This window comes from Ambystoma mexicanum, chromosome 2q, assembly GCF_040938575.1.
Source record: "Ambystoma mexicanum isolate Mex_15411 chromosome 2q, UKY_AmexF1_1, whole genome shotgun sequence".
Classification (NCBI taxonomy): Eukaryota; Metazoa; Chordata; class Amphibia; order Caudata; family Ambystomatidae; genus Ambystoma; species Ambystoma mexicanum.
The window spans coordinates 1,011,784,670-1,011,802,723 of NC_090924.1; the positions used below are offsets into that span (position 1 = coordinate 1,011,784,670).

The window sequence follows — 18,054 nt, forward strand, 5'->3', positions numbered from 1 at the left end:
TGTATCTGCTTTTCAAATCTCTATGCAACAATATTGTTTTTTTTTAACAATACTTTTTATTAAGCATTTTAACAAGTGAAAACAGCAATGTTCTTTTTGTTCCTTCGTTTACACTTTCTATCAGTTTTTAGTATCTCATTGTTTATCACTGTAATTTTAAGAATCTCTACTTTATTTATTTATCTCCTTTCATTTATACCCTACAGATTGACGTCAATCTCTTGATTAAAAAATCTGGTAGTCACCTTAATTTTTTACTATCGTTTTATATCTATTAGTTTAAATACAAGAAAAGCTTTACACTGACATATGTATAACCCCACACAAGTGTACTTTTTTAAAAAAAAAATCTGCATACTCCTTCCTTTACTATTTTTAGTAAATGTATCTCATCTCATTTTTACTCCATCTTGGAGTTTGATACACACTCTTCCTGTTGGCCTTGCCTCAAGAATCCTTAACACCTCTATTTGGAGTATTTTTAGTGTGTTCCCTTCTTTCCCCTTGCAACCAAGAATCGAGGTATCTACTTCTCTTCTATATAATTCCCCAAAAATCGTATTACTTTATATATATATATATATATATACATATATATATATATTTTACAATACAGCCTCTCCCCTATCAGCTCGAGTCCCTCTGCATCAACTCTCTCTCAACTGACCAGTTTGCTTTCTGTCCATGGGGCACCTGCGGGCACATGACAGGAATTTCATCAAAAGGGTACCTGTCAACTGTATCTTCTTACACATGTTTTTGCACGCCATTCTGCACAGCCACTTCTGAGGTCTTCTGGCTAATGGCAGAAGCAGTCGATCGTCCGGAGTTCTGGATCTGGGCCTAGGTCGATTAGGACCTTGAAGTGCTAGATGGGATTACCAATACAAATCTCAGACCAAATAACCGGACAGAGTCAAAGAATATGGAAAAGTACTACTTCATTCTCAATTTAATAAAGTAGGGCAGACTGGGAGACATCAGATTGATGCTTGCACGCTCATACACAAACTTGATTACACAGAGGTGTTATACCCCAATATGCGTCATCTATGATGTCATTTTACGTGGCAAACGGTAAAACCTATGGACAGGAGGGATTGGTTAGGGGAACATATCTACTTATAAAACACATAAGGGGTAGTACACCATTGGCTGTCCCTTATATGTAGGACACACCTCAAACTATCTCTAAATACGTATAATACTGATTATATTGGACAGGATGATAGTGGATTGGTCTATGCCACACTGTATAGCAGGATACCCCATAGGCCCATTGATTGATTGGCATTCTCACCCAACCTTGGACTTTCGGTTTGTTAGTAGCACGTAAGCAGAACAAAACCCAGGTGCTTGAGTCATGTCAGATTACTCCCCAGTTTCCCAATTAGTCCATCATCTCTCATCAGTCTGACCATGAGCCAAAGTTTCCCATCTGTAGCGCACCTTGCAGCCTGCTCTCTTTTCTGGGACATCCAAGGAAGTGTAAGCACATCACTATCTTAATCCACAGCTTAAGGAATAGCCCTTGTTTTTAACTTCTGAATCAAGTGCGAAGAGACCGCAAATTTGTCAATTATGACCTCTTAAATAGTCTTATTTAGATGCACTAAGATGGATTTTTGGGGTAGTAAATATGTTGCACCTAGATGGGCTTTTGGGGGTAGTAAATGTGTTGCACATAGATGGATTTTGGGGGTAGCAAATGTGTCGCACTTAGATGTTTTTCTAGGGGTAGGAAATATGTCGCACTTAGATGGATTCGTAGGCGGGGTTGGAAAGGTGTTGCACTCTTTCATTAGCCTCTCCATTTACGCAGATATTTATGATGATATCCTGTCCTCAGCACTCTTTAGTCTTACGATATCGGTGAGGAGAGCCATGGGTTGCACTTAGATATGCGGGTAGCCTGGTATTACACTTAGAAAACTAGCACCTGTAGGTTAACACATGTGTTGCACTTGGAGCATTTTGTGAAAGTTGACACATGTACTGCACATGTAATAACTTGGAAGGTTAGCACATGTAATAAACATAGAATAACTGGGAGGATTAGCACATGTAGTGCACTTGGTACAGATGTGTAGGTCAGCACACTTATTGTGCTTAAACATTTGTTGAAGGTTAGCACATTTAATGCTCTTAGAAAAACTGCAAAGGTTAGCTCTTTTTTAACACTTGGAGGCATTTGTGTGGGTTAGCTCATGCATTGCACTTAGAAGAATTTGGATATGTCTAACTTGTGTTGTACCTGAAGAACTCTGAAGGCTGAAAATTGGGTTGCACATAGAAGTAATTGTGTGGGCTGGCACCTGTATTGCACCTGGAAGGCATTGGGTAGGCTGACACATGCATTGCACATGAAGAACTGTAAAGGCTAACACTTGTACTGCTCTTAAGGAATTGTGAAGTTCAGCACATGCACTGCATTTAGATGAAACTATGTACATTTAGCAAACCTATTGCCCTTGAAGAACTTTGAATGCTTGCACTTGAATTGCACTTAGAAAAACTGAATTAGTTGGATGGATCAGAGGGTGGGCAGTGTGTGGCATTAGATGGATCTGGGAGTGGACATCTTGTGTTGTGTCTTATAATGTTATCCCACCCATTATGCTCGAAGATATATGTTGGTAATCCCCCATTGCACTTATAGATCCTTGAGTTAGCCATTGTAATGCACAGTGGTTATATGCATGGATCCTCGATATCACATTTAGTAGACTCATGTCGATAGCACTTATAGAACTTGGAACATATTTAGTAAGACTATGAGAGTAACCTGTCTATTGCATTTAGATAATTCTATTATCCTATAACCTATGGTAGCCGGTCTGTCTCACTGGGAAGATTTGTGTATTTATTTATTGTTTGCTTGTTAGGCGCATATACAGCAAATGAAATAACATTTCAAAGCACCCACAGGGTGAGAGGAGGGAACAAGGGAGTGAAATATATTACAAAACATGATATTTGATATGAGCAGTGGAGGGAAAAGGAAGGAAGGAATAACCTACTATGCCTAGTGAGCATTCAGAACGTGCAAGTGAAGCAAGGAATAGGGTAAAATGGGGTAAGTGCTGGGGGGTACAGGCTCAGGGGTGAGCCACAGATGAAGTGCTTGGATTGTTGAGTGCTACATGGCCAGGGGCCACGATATTAGTAAGTGCGAACCTCCAGGTTGGAGGGTGTGCCATGGCAAGTGCTGAGGCTAGACAGTAGCTGGGCCGATTGAGTGTGGGAGGTCAGGTACCCCAAGGATGGATAAGGGCCCTCGACACCAATCACAGCAACTATGGGATTAGCAGGGAAGAAAAGAAAGGAAGGAGGAGGTAAAGAGGAAAGTCTTGAGGAGTTTCTGGAATTTAGGAAAATGCTGCTCAAGAATCATAGGCAGGGGGAGGCTGTTCCATAGGAGGGAGTCAGCTGAGGAAAGCAATCAACCACCTACCCTCTGTTAAGCAAAACGCGTAACACACAAAGAGTTGGTGCCAGAGGAACATAGTGGTCTAGGGAGAGAGTATTTGGTAAGATAAGGTTGAAGATAGTGTTGTCCCAGGGCCAGACAGCCTTTTGGATGATGCATAGGGATTTTAATTTAATCTGTACAGCAACTGGGAGCCAATGAAGACTTTCTAGGGCAGGAGAGATGCGGTCCCTAGGCTTAAAGCGAAGGATAAGTCTTGCTGCCCTATTCTGGATTAGCTGGAGGGGTTGCAGGGTGGAAGAAGGTAGATTCAGGAGGAGGCTATTGCAGTAGTCAAACATAAAGAGAACCAGCCAGGGCTAACATTGAGCCTCTGGGGGAAAGTGAGAAAAGGGAGAATTCCTTTGAGAAGGAAGAGCTGAAAGTGGCACTTCTTGGCAATGTTCTGAGTGTGAGGGAGGAAGAAGAGAGAGAAGCCGAAGATGACTCCAAGGATTCTCTCTTCAGAGGAAGGAGCAGGGGGAGAGCCCAAGGAAGCAGGCCAGAGTGAAGGGAAGAAGGAGGGGGCAGGGGTCCCCATGGGAAGGAACTCAGTTTTGCAGGCATTGAGGCAGAGATCTAGGACAGCCAGTCCATTGCGCTTAGTAGACTTGAGGGCAGCCTGTCCATAGTGCCTAGGAGAGCCTATGAGAGTAGCTGTTTCTTTACCTACAGACACTCGGATGACATAGTGACATCAAAGGTAAGCTCCATTTGAGGCTAAGGTATGTAGAAATGCACCACTTTGGTGGACATCTGCTGAAGGCACGGCTATCCATACACACGTTTTAGAATGCACCTACATCTACTACAAAATCGGTCTAGCTGGACATATAAAGGCTTCACCCTTACACCAGACTTGCATCAACACCTCCAACATTAGCATACAGCGACAACCTATGACAGATTTCAGTCTAGCTGGTCACATATCGAGTCTATTGCACTAGCGCTCTGTCGTGACCTCCCTCAGCACATATCCACATGCCTGACCTCTTGGGTTGCTTACTGGAGCCCAGCAGCCCACCTAATTCCTAATTTTGTCCAAATGCACACACACACTTTAAGCCTGTCTGAGAATGTTCCCATACCTGGACCTCGGCCCCCGAGGGCATTCTTACCACAAAGCACATTGAGGCCATATAAATGGGAAAAGGCGCTATGTAAATGATAACTTTTATTACTACATTAGCACGTTGAATATGTATAAACGATAACCTTTTTGTCTCAAGTATACATATTCACCTCAAGAAGTATTAGCTAGCATATAGCTCTTCAAACCCCCTCGTTTTGCTCATGACTGCCAATCAGTCTTAAAAACACTATTCTGCTTGCAAAAAGCAATACGAAAAGTATTTGTCGGTGGCTCGGTGTGGCTATCTGCTGTTCATCTGTCCACTCCTCACCATGTGTCACCTGCAATTGCATTTGAAGTGGAAGCAAGTGTTCAACAGCACCCTCAATAGCCTCAGTAAAGCTCACTGGTAGCCAGCCACAAAGGTCTCTTTGAATTGCAGGTAGGGTGTGGGCAGGGACAACCCTAGCATGAGCAAGGAGCAGTTCATGTGCTCTGAGGCATACATCATTGCCAGATCATAGTTGATTTAGAACATTCAGTTTGAGGGCGAGTAGGTGAAAGAGCTGGAGTTCTGATCCTCCTGGCAAATGATCTCATGCAATTATTTTTCTCCTCGCACCCCCACATCACGGCATGTCATCACACACCAGGAGCCACCGCATACCTCATTTCATTTCTGAAGAGCCTTTTACTCATTCTTAATTACTAATTCCAGGTCCAAAAAAAGCAAAGGCTACAGATGTATTAACTCAGTCATTGTACTTGGTTAAGATGCCAAATGTTATTTTGTACAACTCAGCCAAGGAGCTTTTATTATTTTACAACAGTATGCTGCTCATATTGTTATTTGTATTATTGTTATTATTATTATTGTTTTTATTATTATTAGTAGTAGTATTAGTAGTAGTATTCACGTATTTAAAATATATATATATATGACCCTGTACCTTTGTAGTGTAGACATCTGTCAAGTCCTACTACATTTTGATGAGGACATGATTTGTAACTTACTGGTCACCAGCTGCTTCCGTGCATCATCTGCATGAGTTGGGGGTGTGATGCTTAAAGTCTACGTCTCAAAGCCGGCGGCATTGGCTTCCCACACATAGCATCTAAGCTCTGGAATGCCCTCCCCAACTCACTGAGAGCAGAACCTTCGCTGTACTCTTTTTGCAAATCCCTCAAAACTACACTATTCAACTAACTTACTCCCTCCTTCATTTACACTTGCTCGCATCCGTATGCTACGAAATGTGCCTGATAATAAAAATTGCTTTGTAACCATCTTCCTTCCACTGTAACCAGAATATGGGCCTCATTACGACCCTGGCGATACGGGGTTAATCCCGTACCGCCTCATTACGAGGTCCCCTAGCGGGACCCAGGAAGTAACGCCTGGTCAAACCAGGCGTGCTTAATGGGTCCCGCGAGGGGAAGAGGGAGCAAACAACGGGCCAACTCATAATGGCCCGTTGTTTGCTCCCATTCCCATTCAGCCCTATGGGGGCTGAAATGGGAATGGGGAAGGACCGTGTCCGGGTCCTTGGAGGGAGGAATTACCGGGCCTTCCGAACTCGGAATGGCCCGGTAATTCCTCATTGTGTGGACCCGGACGCCAATAGCGGCATGGCTACCGCCGAGATCGTAATGAGGGCCTATGTCCTCATGTAACAGCGCCAGGCCTGTTCATGCAGGCAGAGAGGCTGGAATCTGCAGGATGTTCCTCCTGGTTTTCGTTCCTGCAAAAAACCGCTGAATCCATTAGATATCAGGCGGTGTAAACGGTAGATCAGTTTGCCGGTATCCCGCTAGAATTGCCAATTTATAAATGTCACCTGTCATGTCCGTGCACTGCAGATAATAGATCCAGCTTGATTGTTGGACATGTAAAAACCATGCAGAACTCCCTTCAGATTCCTGCCTCTCCCTCCGAATTAAAATCCATGTGGGCAGAGATACACGTGCATTTTCTGCATAAAGCAGATGTGGGGGAAGGGGTGGGGTTATGGTCTTTACACACTGTCCTCAGCTCTGAGGAGGAAATGCGCAAAGAAATGCATTGTTTGTAATGTACTGGCGGAGACCATGTGGGACCGCTCCCTACTACTCCACGGTCAGCATTGCCTCCACTATGTTGCTTTTCTGTCCTCAATTAGAAGGTCCAACTGTTCACAATGAAATTCAAGAAAGGGCAGGGCGAAGCAAAGTGGGGGTACTTCACAAATGGAAGTATCGTTTATATTGTAATGATAAGCAGAGCCCACAAGTCAACCCAATTATAGTCAACCATAGCCATTCAGGCAGAAGCGGCCTTGCTCTCCCTCCTAGCGGAGGATGGCAGAAGGAGGCCGCAAAGGGTATATCTAGAAATGACTGTGCCATGATGCTTATGATGCTGCTGGAGACTTGCCTTCTTTGGCTAATCAGACTGGCACTGATGTGATGAAGTTTAGACAGAGGCCTTTTATTGACCTTGCAAATATTTGGAGTTGTCATAGTTTCTGCATAACCCGACCTTGATGATGCATGAAACATACTGTACTTCAGAGTGTCACGCGAATGTATCTCTCTTTTTTCTCAAAGGAATGACCATATTGTTGCCACGTAGCACCACTATTTTAGCTCCAAATCTTCCGAAACCTGACCCTGAAAGCCAGACAATAAGGTGCTTATCACTTTGCCACTATGTCTCTGCTTGTCATTCAACATAGGTCATCATGGCACAGCGAGTAGAGCGCTCGCTTTGACATCTGTGCAGAGCCTGCTTACGCAGGTTCGAATCCCGGCAGGGACTAACTCAGCCTTTCATCCTTCCGAGGTCGATAAATGAGCACCACACACCGTGGGTAATAATAAGCAGTGCTCAGATAACGAGGGTTCGTAGTGCTATATAAATGCTATATTATTATTATTATCATGCTTGCACCTGTATGTTCTGTCCACAATACACACAGGCTCAGCGTGCACAGGAACATAAGCATTTCGTTGTACACTATTCCCAGAGCATTGGTACACTAGAGGCACTCCAGCAAGCAGCCAGACTTAGGTGCTGGATTTGAGCCCCATCACCTATGCACACCCTTCATTTTCTTTAGGTCTGCCATCTAAAACGATTCAAAACAAGGGGACTAGTAGGGAAAAACACTACATCCGACAAAGGGGCCATGGAATTCATATCTACCCCTTTTAAAAAGTTGGAATGATCCAGTCACCAAATGTGGCACCTGCACTGAGCTCTGACACTGGCAGTGCCTCAATAAGATGTGGTCAGGGCCCAGGTACAAGATTGACAGAAGAGGCCACCTATCGCTGTACCTGGAGCCACTAAAGTACTGGAGGGCCCCTTATCTCCTGAGGGTACGAAAGTGGGAGCTGAGGCTTGACTCTTCTCTGATCAGAAAATATTTAGGGTTGTTCTTCCCTCGATTCCCTCGAATGAATCATTATAGGATCAGGTACTGAAGATATAACGTGAATGGGGCTACGAAGGCATCTTTCTTGTAATGGGATCCATTGTTGGAGAAACAGGCATCCTATAGGAGTGTTACCCAGCATGTCTAGCCACATCCCTTTTTCATAGGGGGCGTTGGCCTACATGAGGAATGACACTCACCTCACGTTGTTACTGCTCTCTTTTGTGGCCCATGTCAAGTGCCAACCAAGCAGAAAACAAGTGAATTTACACTATGTTTCAATGGCACTTGCAATATCTTGCATGCAATGCACCCTTTGCTGAAGTATGATTCACTGCCTCTCTGCAAGCTACCTCCCACATTTTTATTGGATCCCCAGCACCAATACACTTAAAAGGAAAGTAATTGTGACTCCACTCTACTCACAGTGTGACGCTAGACAAAAACTGCACTGTCCACATGCAAGGTTTCTGACATGCCCAATATTGTGCATTATCTATTGTGCTGAAGTACAGTTAACGCTACTGCCATATAAATCCTGGTGCATAGAGACATATAATTCTGGGCTTAGGTACATGTACGTTTTGAAGGCACGCGCACTAACGATCACGCCACAAAAAATACAACCCACTAGAAAAAAGGCCAAGAGATTCTTGCAAGGATAACAAGTTTTAATCACACCAAAAATAAGTATGCCGGCAAAGAACTCTGCTGCTCAAGAACGTTCTGCCAAAAAATGGTACATGCAGAATGTTATATTGAAACAAATCGTCATCAGTGACGAAAACATATAGAGTAAAAACCTGAATGGCTGGTTGGTAAGACCCTATAAATGGTCAGTCCACTCCCTAGGAGATGCCAGGCCATTGGCTACAGCCCTATCCGTCTGTTTTCCATCACATGAGGTCTACTGGGCTCATCGTCTCCAACCAAGGTCAAGTTTGCAATCAGTTACTGTGTGAGACAATGCTACTCTATCATTATGGCGTGCACCTGAGAGGCTCGGAGAGTGGCACAGGGGGAGGCTTGAGATCGAGCTGACGCACACATTCTTCACTCATTCAGTATCGCACTATTCACACCCAAGGCTTCCACCCTCGCTTTGGTCTATAATGTATTCCACCCTGAACCTCGCATTAGAAACCTTGTTGTTATGAAATAAGGTGCAATGGTTGTGTTTTTTTAATAGATTTTTTTATGGCCAGAGGGTTTATGGTTGGTGATCTGGGGTTACCTACTGGACTGGAATTCAAGGATCTTGGACTGGAACAGTTGTGGGTTTCATAACTCATGGTGACCGAGTGGGAGTCGGAGGCCTGCTTTGGCCTAGCTGCAATAAACGTGCACTGTGAGACGCCTGATACTGTCTTGCGGCCTTGCAGGGCACATTCCTTCTTGGGATAACATGCACTAGCCACAGTTGTGGGAAAAAAGGAATGTTTCTATGAAGGATAACAGTGTTGGTCTCTTTATCATCAGCGCTTGGGCCTATTCAGGTTTGGTTCTTGTTTATATGTGCTCATTACGCCTAAGCATCAACATTTCGCATAATATTGTGTCTGTGCAGGGTTCTTTAATACACCCTCTATCCCCTGGCACATCACACTTGTATTTAGTAATTTACCTTACTCTAAAGTGCCTTGGGAAGTGGGATAGGTTCATTTCCTTTCCGAAAGCTTGTCTGTACTTCATAACCAGTGCTTTGTTGTGTATAGGATTGGTTAAATAACTTTGAAAAAAAAGGGGAAACCTCAACAGCCTGGTTCGAATCTATCTGCCAGTGCTTTACTTAGAAGAAAAAAAGAAAAAGAAGAAGAAGAATTGTGGATAATATCATTTTACATCTTCACCAAGGAATGGGAATGAAGACAATTGAGACTTTAAAGACAAAAGTTGAGGCCATGGAATCTGAGTTTGATCCTCTTTATCATTTCTATACTTTGTTCTCTTATTTTACTGCCAAGTGGTGCCCAATAGCTGTCATTATTCAAGGCCATTGTTGAACACTTATCGCAGCAATTTGTTGATGTGGCAACAGCCCTCCATCTTGCTCCCTTTGTTAATCCATACACTAGTACTGACGGGGGAGGGACTATTTCCAGAGCTCTTGGCAACAGATCCTCTCGGTTACGAAAGCCACCGGGTTGCTTCCAGGGTGTTCATTTTGATCAGCGCATGATTCACTCCAGTAAATCATGGCAATGCAGTTTTCATGCATGTTCTGCAAGCAGCCAGGGAGTGGTGCGTAAAGGCAGCATCTGCTTCCCCAAGCCAATCCAAGCAGAAATTACACAGAATCCACGCCGGCATGAATTTACATGTGAACAGATAAGTTACCAGGGAGAATCCATTGGGATTCATCTGGATACCATCCGCAATGCAGGAACATTTTAGGCAGAATGTATGGTTATTATGTGGAATCGGGTTTAGTTTGAGCATGTAAACCCAGGACTGCATGAATTGGTGTGCACAAACTACATCCGGTATGTAAAACAATTGAAATCACCTGAAGTTGACAGCTTTTGCACAAGCGCATGCGTAAACAGTCCTTTCTGTGCAATGTCCAGGTCTTTCCAAAAGGACTCACAATGTCTCTGCCAGTAAATTACAAACCATGTGCTGATCAAAATGATACCAGTTTATTTTAAGTAAAATTGACCACTGTAAATATGAATTGTTATATTCACTGTCCACTCCAGTCTAGAATACGTGTCAGCTGATGGTATAAAGGTGTGAGTGCTTGGCAGAGAGACATCCAAAAGTGGCCCTATGTGTTGTTACCGAAATGAATCGATGTGCACTGGGTTGCAAAATGGATGAATCGCTGCCCACCTCCTCGCTCCTCCTTTTCTGGGGAAAACCCTTGGGACCTCAGCCATTAGCCTTCACACTCTTCTTTCGGCCCACTCACTTTCCCAGAACCTCCACCAAACCCCAACCTCGCCACTCCCCATTCCACTCACCAATAGGATTCATGAGTGTTTTTGAGGTCGGAGACGGAAAAGGGACAGGGGAAAGACATCATTAAGACCAACTCATATATGCCACTAGTGGCACAATGATCAAGGCCCAGCCTAATGTCCATACTGAGTGCCTCAAGGTCCTAATTGAACAGCAGTCCCTGGATCATTTTAGCTCATGCTTTTGCTTTTCTTCAGCAAGTCAGGTATAGCATGGAGAAAAGATGCACGGTCCAGAGTGGGTTCTCTTCTCTGTTAATCTTTGCCAACACAAAGCCTCAGCATCCTTCTTGGAGTTAATGCGGCCCCAGGCGATAAAAGTGATAGTAAGGAATATAGGTCATCCTGCCGGATAACTTTGTGAATACACACATGGAATAGTATCTAAAAGTGGCTAAGGGCAAAGAAGGTTAATCTGTTCATGGGCAGGTTAGCCATATGGTTGCTAAGAGCATCACCAGCAGCAATAAAGCGATGATTGGTCACTTGCATCGCTCTGCCACATTCAGTGCCAATGATGCCATGTAATATTGAGCTTTCCTTGAAATGAAGAGGAACTGCATAAAACGCTCACGATGGCATTGGGGACACCATATGTTGGCATCAGAGGGCAGATTACAGAAACTTTGCACCAGTGCAATTAAAAAGTTGCTTCGGAATTAGCACTAGGGCAAAGATTTCCCTCTTTCTAAAAACACTGGAACACATTTGAAAATGGGATAAATTGCCCTTGTGCAAACAAATATACATTTTCACTGCATTTTTGCTCCAGGGCAAAGTGTGCCCTAGTGCTAATACTGTGCAACTTTGCACTTGCGCCAGAGACATTTTTCTAAAATCAAGGCCCAGATTTCAAAACGACTTGCGAGACATAATTTCTTACAGGCCAGGGACAGCTTTTTATTTGAGTACACATCAACTGCCTGCTTCTTTCAATGAACGTCCTTAACTGCAGCTGGGTCCCTTTTCCTCCACCACCACACTCTCTACCTGTGGTGTCCCCCAGGGCTCTATCCTATTGTTGTGGCTCTTCAATATCTATCTCGCCCCTTTTGCTCACCTGAACTTCTCCCTCTCTCCTCTTTTCCAGTGTTATGCTTTCCTTCAAACTTCCCTCTACTACCTCCTCTGACCCCTCTCGCGTCCCTGAATGTCTGACCACCACCCAGGTATTGTGTGTGGCTAACGATCTCTGCCTCAAAGGCAGCAAGATGGAGATCCTTCTCATCAGGACACCTGCGCTCTGTTTTCCTCCCACCCTCGGACCACGCCCCATTGGCCCTTCAGCTTCATCCTGTGAGGCCAAAAGCCTCGGGTCATCTTCGACTCTTCCCTCTCTTTACCCCCTCACATCTTTTACCATGCAAAGAAGGCCCATTTCCAGCTCCACCCCCTTGGAGGCATGCTCCCTTTCCTCACCTTCCCCCAGAAGCTCAGTGTCTCCAAAGCTCTGGTCCTCTCCAGGCCGGACTACTGCAACAGCTTCTTCCTCAATCTCCCCCTCTCTTCCCTACGCCCCCTCCAGCTAATCCAGAATAGGGCTGCAAGACGTATCCTTGGCCTTAAGCCCAGGGACCGCATCTCTCCAGCCCACAAACCTTTCCAATGGCTCCCAGTGACTGCAAGGATCAAATTCAAGACCGTTTGCGTCATCCACAAGGCTTGGTACCACGCTATCTCCAAATGACCCTCCCTAAATACTCCCATGCTAGAGCCCTTCGCTCCTCCAACTCTAACTCTCTGTTCATGAAACGCTTCTTCAAGCAGAGAATAGGGGGCAGGTCTTTCTCTTCGGCTGGTGCCTCCCTTTGGAACAGCATTCCTTCCCCTCTCAGACTTGAGCTGGACCTCATTAAATTCCAGAAACTTCTCAAAACTCTGCTTTTTGCTTCCTCTTTCCCTTCTCCGTTCCCTTTCTAATCACCCCCATTGCCGCTGAGAGTTGTGGTCTGGTTCTTATAATTCACCCAGTATTCCAGGCTCTCTACCCAGTCAACACCATCACCCTTCATCCCCACAGCACTGCCCCTGCAGGCTCCCTGCCTGGGGGCTGCGCATGCCTCCTGGCGTTCAACCACCTTAGCAATTAGCCAGAGGCTCCTCCCTGCCTTCCCATGGCACTTCCCTCCACCGGGCCCACCAGCACTTGTATGCTCCATCCCTCCCTCCACCCACCGCTATCTCCTGCACTTCTCTTCATTGTACTTGGGTGTCCAAATGCCAAAAAGGCCTAGTTGGACCTCGATTTTATTTACTGTTCTTGCCAATGTTATTTACTCCCCTTGTTTCCTTCTCATTGTGCCTTGTGGCACTTGGAAACAATATTCAGTTGTATAAGTGCCTAACAAATGCTAAATATATAAATTAATCAACTGTGCCATCCTCAAGCACCAGTTGCTACTCCTTACCAATCAGGTGCGTCCTTTCCAAAACATATTTTGAACCTGTGCAAACACTGTGCATGCGCAATTGCATTCGCGCTCCTGCCTGTTCAGTGCAGATTCGAAAAGTGATGGTAACTCATGTACAGAGGCAAAAAACAAAAAGTGGCTATGTTGAACAGGATATAGATACACACACCTGCAATAACTGACAAGAGAGAAACACCACCTGCAAGCTTCTCAGGGCGCTATCCACCTAAAAGTGTCGCTTATGGAACATGATCCATTTGGAGGTCAGTTCCAGCAGCTAAAGCCACAGAGCTGACCCCAGCTCGCAATAGCAATTTTGCGGAACGGCAGCAGGAGCAGAACAAGCTGCGCTGCCTCCCTGCTTAGAAGAATGAGAGGTTGATCCTCCCCAGCGAGTTAGAGCGGGTGCCAATCAGGTTACACACAGATCTCTGCAAGGCGTGCGTTAATACACTGAGTTATGTTACCTGCATAAAAGCACAGCTCGATAGCAACAACAGTAAGAACAAATAATATTGTGTTGAAAGTGAAGGGAATAGATGGAGATTAAGTGTGTCTTGAGTTCTGTCCTTCCAAAGCCTGTCATAGTTCCCACTGTAAAAAGCGCGGGCAAATTTCTGGAGGTCGATTTCGTTTCTGAAAATGATTGCATGACAAGCTATTTAACTGAGACTAAATTCAAAATAAAAATTACAAATGTGCTCATCCCGTTTAATTGTTGAAGTATATAACAATCCGTTGTATTCTACACTCGTTCCAAGAAACGCTGTACAATTCATAACGCTCTGCATTATTCTCTGCAGGTGTGCCGTTGAAACCTGAGCCAACGAAAACAACAAATCGAGGTATATATCTCACGTCTTGTCCATGTGTGGAAGCATTACTGCATTCATTGTTGTAGAAGCATTCTATTGCCAGACAATAAAATTCTGATTCTACGATATTTTGATCATCAATAATGTTGACTGCAGCTGCGGGCAATATGCGCTATTATTAGCCTGAAATCCACAGCGAAATGGAGGTACATAAATAGGGTGAAGGAAGAATAAGATCCGCATTGCCCTGCAGCACTGAGCCGACCATCTCCGAGCACTCGTTGCCTGGCAACCATAGGGCCACAGTCCATCGTCGATTGCAATGTGGCACAGGCAGGGCAAAGTAAGGGCAGGGCATGCAACCTGTGGTATGCTGCGAGCACAGAGGACCCACTGCTACACCAGCGGATGTTGCCCAGAAGCCATGTGTTATGACTGGCTTCCATAATTCCATCGTACCACTCCGGGAGTTAATAAAGGATTCCTACATTCAATAGTGGCTCACATACATCAGATGCCCATGTAAGCGATGTGCAACTGCAACCCAAGACACAGACTGGATGCCATTTTATAGACCACCAATATGTAATCTTGCCTTCCTCTGTGATCTAGCCACTCAAATGAGGACATCTCTCATTTTGTAATCTTTAATTAAATCTACATCTTATTTTACCTTACTTAGTATTTCTATTGAATAAGTTACTTCAGCCCGGTTGCTTTTCTACTATGGTCAAGAAACCAGTATTCTACGTTCATGGCCAGCGTAGCCAAACGTACTCTGTCATCACCCACGCCATAACATTACCTAACGCAGAACCAGGAAGATAAACACACACATCATCTCATAGCGGGAAACGTTTCTCTCTTTTCACAAATAGGAGAACAAAACATTTATTTTGAAGAAAACAGCAATAGTCTGCAACAAGGGGCCTCATTACACGGAAGGCGGTAATGGTTAACGGCCACCGTTAATGGTAACAGTGACCGTTAACCATTACCGCCTTACTACGAGGTCCCTTAGCGGGTTGGTGCTTTAACGCCTGCTTTTTGCAGGCGTTAAAAACCAACCCGCTAAGGGACCTCAGAGCTAATTACGGCACCGCGAAATTGCGGTGCCGTAATTAGCGCCTTCCCCATTCCCATAGATCCCTATGGGGCAGAAATGGGAATGGGGAAGGGCAATGGCGGAAGGGGGATTTGCCGCCCCACCAACATTGGAATGGGGCGGTAAATCCCCTTTCCGCCAAGGCGGTGCCGGTAATTTACCGGCATGGTCCAGGGTGCTAATAGCACCCTGGATCACCGCCTTCCGTGTAATGAGGCCCAAGAACTTTTATTTTTCACATATTGCTCAAAATAGACGATTCTTTGCATGAAAAGATTGATATTGTTTGCCAACAGAAGTTATAGCTAGCGAGCATTGCATGCTTTGAATTTTTATGTAAATTCCTCATGAAACGCTGATTGCGCTGAGTGATGATCAATCCCCGTGTTTCATGTCTTCTATGTTCCCTGTGTCCTTATGTTCCATCTCCAATCTTTGTTGAACGTACATGGTGTTCCATTAGTCAGTTTCAAATGCAATGCTTTCACATCAGCTCGTTTTTACATCATAAACGCGGTCAGGTTGCTCCTTTTTGCTGCTACCGCTAAAGGAGAGATTGGTCACTGGCAATCGGCCCACATAATGGTTATCAAAGCAGTGCTGTCGATGATTATCATCCAATGTTGATTGAAGAATCCATCAGATGGGAGCAGGAAACGATGGCTTGCACAGAACGGTAGAATGTAGCTAACAAAATTACAGAGTGAAAGCATATATTTCAGTAGCCGTTTTTTAATCGAATATACACTATGTTAGCTAACAAGTTACATTCAAATTTCACAACTGGACGAAAGCGAATGAGCAATACCGACACCACACAAAATGAACACAGAGATGTCAAGATGGGGGAATGTCACACCACGATGTGCAGGGAAGTGCACAGAAGTATTCAGACCTCCGAATGGGAGGGAGACCCAGGTGCACCCGTTTCCCATAGCAGGCCCTACCTGAAACTAAGGACACAGATAGGAACGTCTTAGGTTGAACCAGAGACAGAGGGAATTATAATTGAAGTGGAATGAGTAGCGAGCAAACAGATAACCCCCGGGGCCTGGGAAGCACTAGGGCACAGGGAAAAGGTTCAGCCTCCACCCTTAATGGTGCCCAGGCATGTGATGCACACCAGGATATGCCATGGGATAAAACGGTGTAGCCTGAACACAGGTTGTGGGTGCGGGTGTTTGAGGAGTCATCACAATATAGCCCCGCTGAAATAAATTAACGGCTGAACCATATCGACAGTTATCTACAATACCCATGCGAATGAATTGTGGGATTTTTTCATGCAAACAAAGTGGTCAAAATAATATAAATCCCTGTTGTAATTCTTTTCCCCTTTTTTTGTCTAAGTGGTGTTTGGTGCACTTTGTTTTTTGAGAGTTATATAGCCTTTTAATTATTGGCAAATTGTTATAAAATATGTAATTCGAGGGGATTGGGTCCTCCGACGTATTCCATATCTATGACATGTAATCACCACAGCTGTGCTGCTTCAGAAACTTTTTTCGGCGTCTGCGTCCTGCGTCGATGACGTTGATGCGCCGTCGTCGAGGGCCTCCTCCGACGTCCGACGTCATCTGATGTGATAAGTAGGACGCACGACGCCCGTAGCCTCAGTTCCATTTTTTCCGTGAACGTGTTGCTTCGTGAATCTCGGTTACCGCCTTGACTCTTTGGAGCTCTGTTCTTCTCGGTTCTTCGAACCTGTTCGTTTTGTGAAAATCCTTCGTGTGAAGATGTCTTCTACTTCGTCTTCGACCCCGCGTCCGGGTTTCAAGAAGTGCGGGGAGTGTGGGTCCAAGATGTCGGTGACAGACTCGCGTGCCTCGGGGAGGCCCACGACACGGATGACTGTATCGCGAACGTAAGAAGAAGTTGTCGGTAGGTCGGGTGTCCAAGCCCAGGAAGTTGAAGTCTGCGGGGCTTTCGACGGATGATTCGAGGGGTGACTCTCCGCGTCATCGTCGGAAGTCTCGTGGGTCTCCTTCTAGGAGTCGGTCTCGCCACTCCTCAGCCTCTTCGAGGCATTCTCGGAAGCACCGACACCGGTGTTCTTCCAGGTCCTCTTCGGAGGACTCTGCCCGGCACGTCGCTTACCCCACCAGCCGTGCGACGCCGGAGGAATGGGCTTCCTTCGGGAAGAAAATGCTGGCGATTCTTGAGTCGCAGGGTACTAAGCCGTCCGCGCCCCCGAGTGGGGTCGGTCGTGAGAGGTCGAGAGACACCGCTCGCAAGAGTGGTCGGCACGAGTCACGGGAGAGGTCCCGTTAAGACAAGGAGACTTGTTCTCGACGTACCCATTCCAGGTCCCGGTCCTCGACGCGTTCGAGACCGCATGCACCTGTGAGGTCTTCGAGGAAGACATCGACGTCTGAGGCGTCGAGGGTGTCGACAGGCTTTCTCAAGGCTCCGGCTCCGAGGAAGTCGTCGAAGCCGTCGACGCTCAGGTCGTCGAGGGACACGTTCGGGGCTCCGGCTTCGATGGCTGTGTCGATGCCGCCGATGCTGGAGGCGCTGCATTTGACGTCGATCCTCGATGTCGATCCTCTCGGCGCCGATGCCGGTTCTCTCGACGCCGGCGCCGATTCGCTCGACGCCATCGATGCCTTTTGTGTCGGAGGTACCCCGTGGCACGGGAGAACCCCCTAGGAAGGCTCTGGTTAAGAGCAAGCACTCTCGGGTGCCTTCTTTTCGCCACCTGGACTATATATCAGAGGCGGATGAGGATTCTGATGGCCTGGTTCCTAGTCAGGTTCCAGATGAAATTGTCTCGGGCCATAGTCAGTTTGACGATTTGAGACAGTCA

At 45.6% G+C, this 18,054-nt stretch overlaps 1 protein-coding gene across 1 annotated transcript in view; it reads left to right on the plus strand.

Annotated features, from left to right (window-relative positions):
• The window catches only part of LOC138569908 (macrophage mannose receptor 1-like), a 745,141-nt gene that overhangs the window by 458,164 nt on the left and 268,923 nt on the right, over positions 1-18,054 (plus strand). Inside the window, exon 16 of the mRNA XM_069648337.1 lies at positions 14,132-14,173. Coding sequence (XP_069504438.1) covers positions 14,132-14,173 — 42 coding nt within the window. The remainder of the gene's footprint in view (positions 1-14,131; positions 14,174-18,054) is intronic.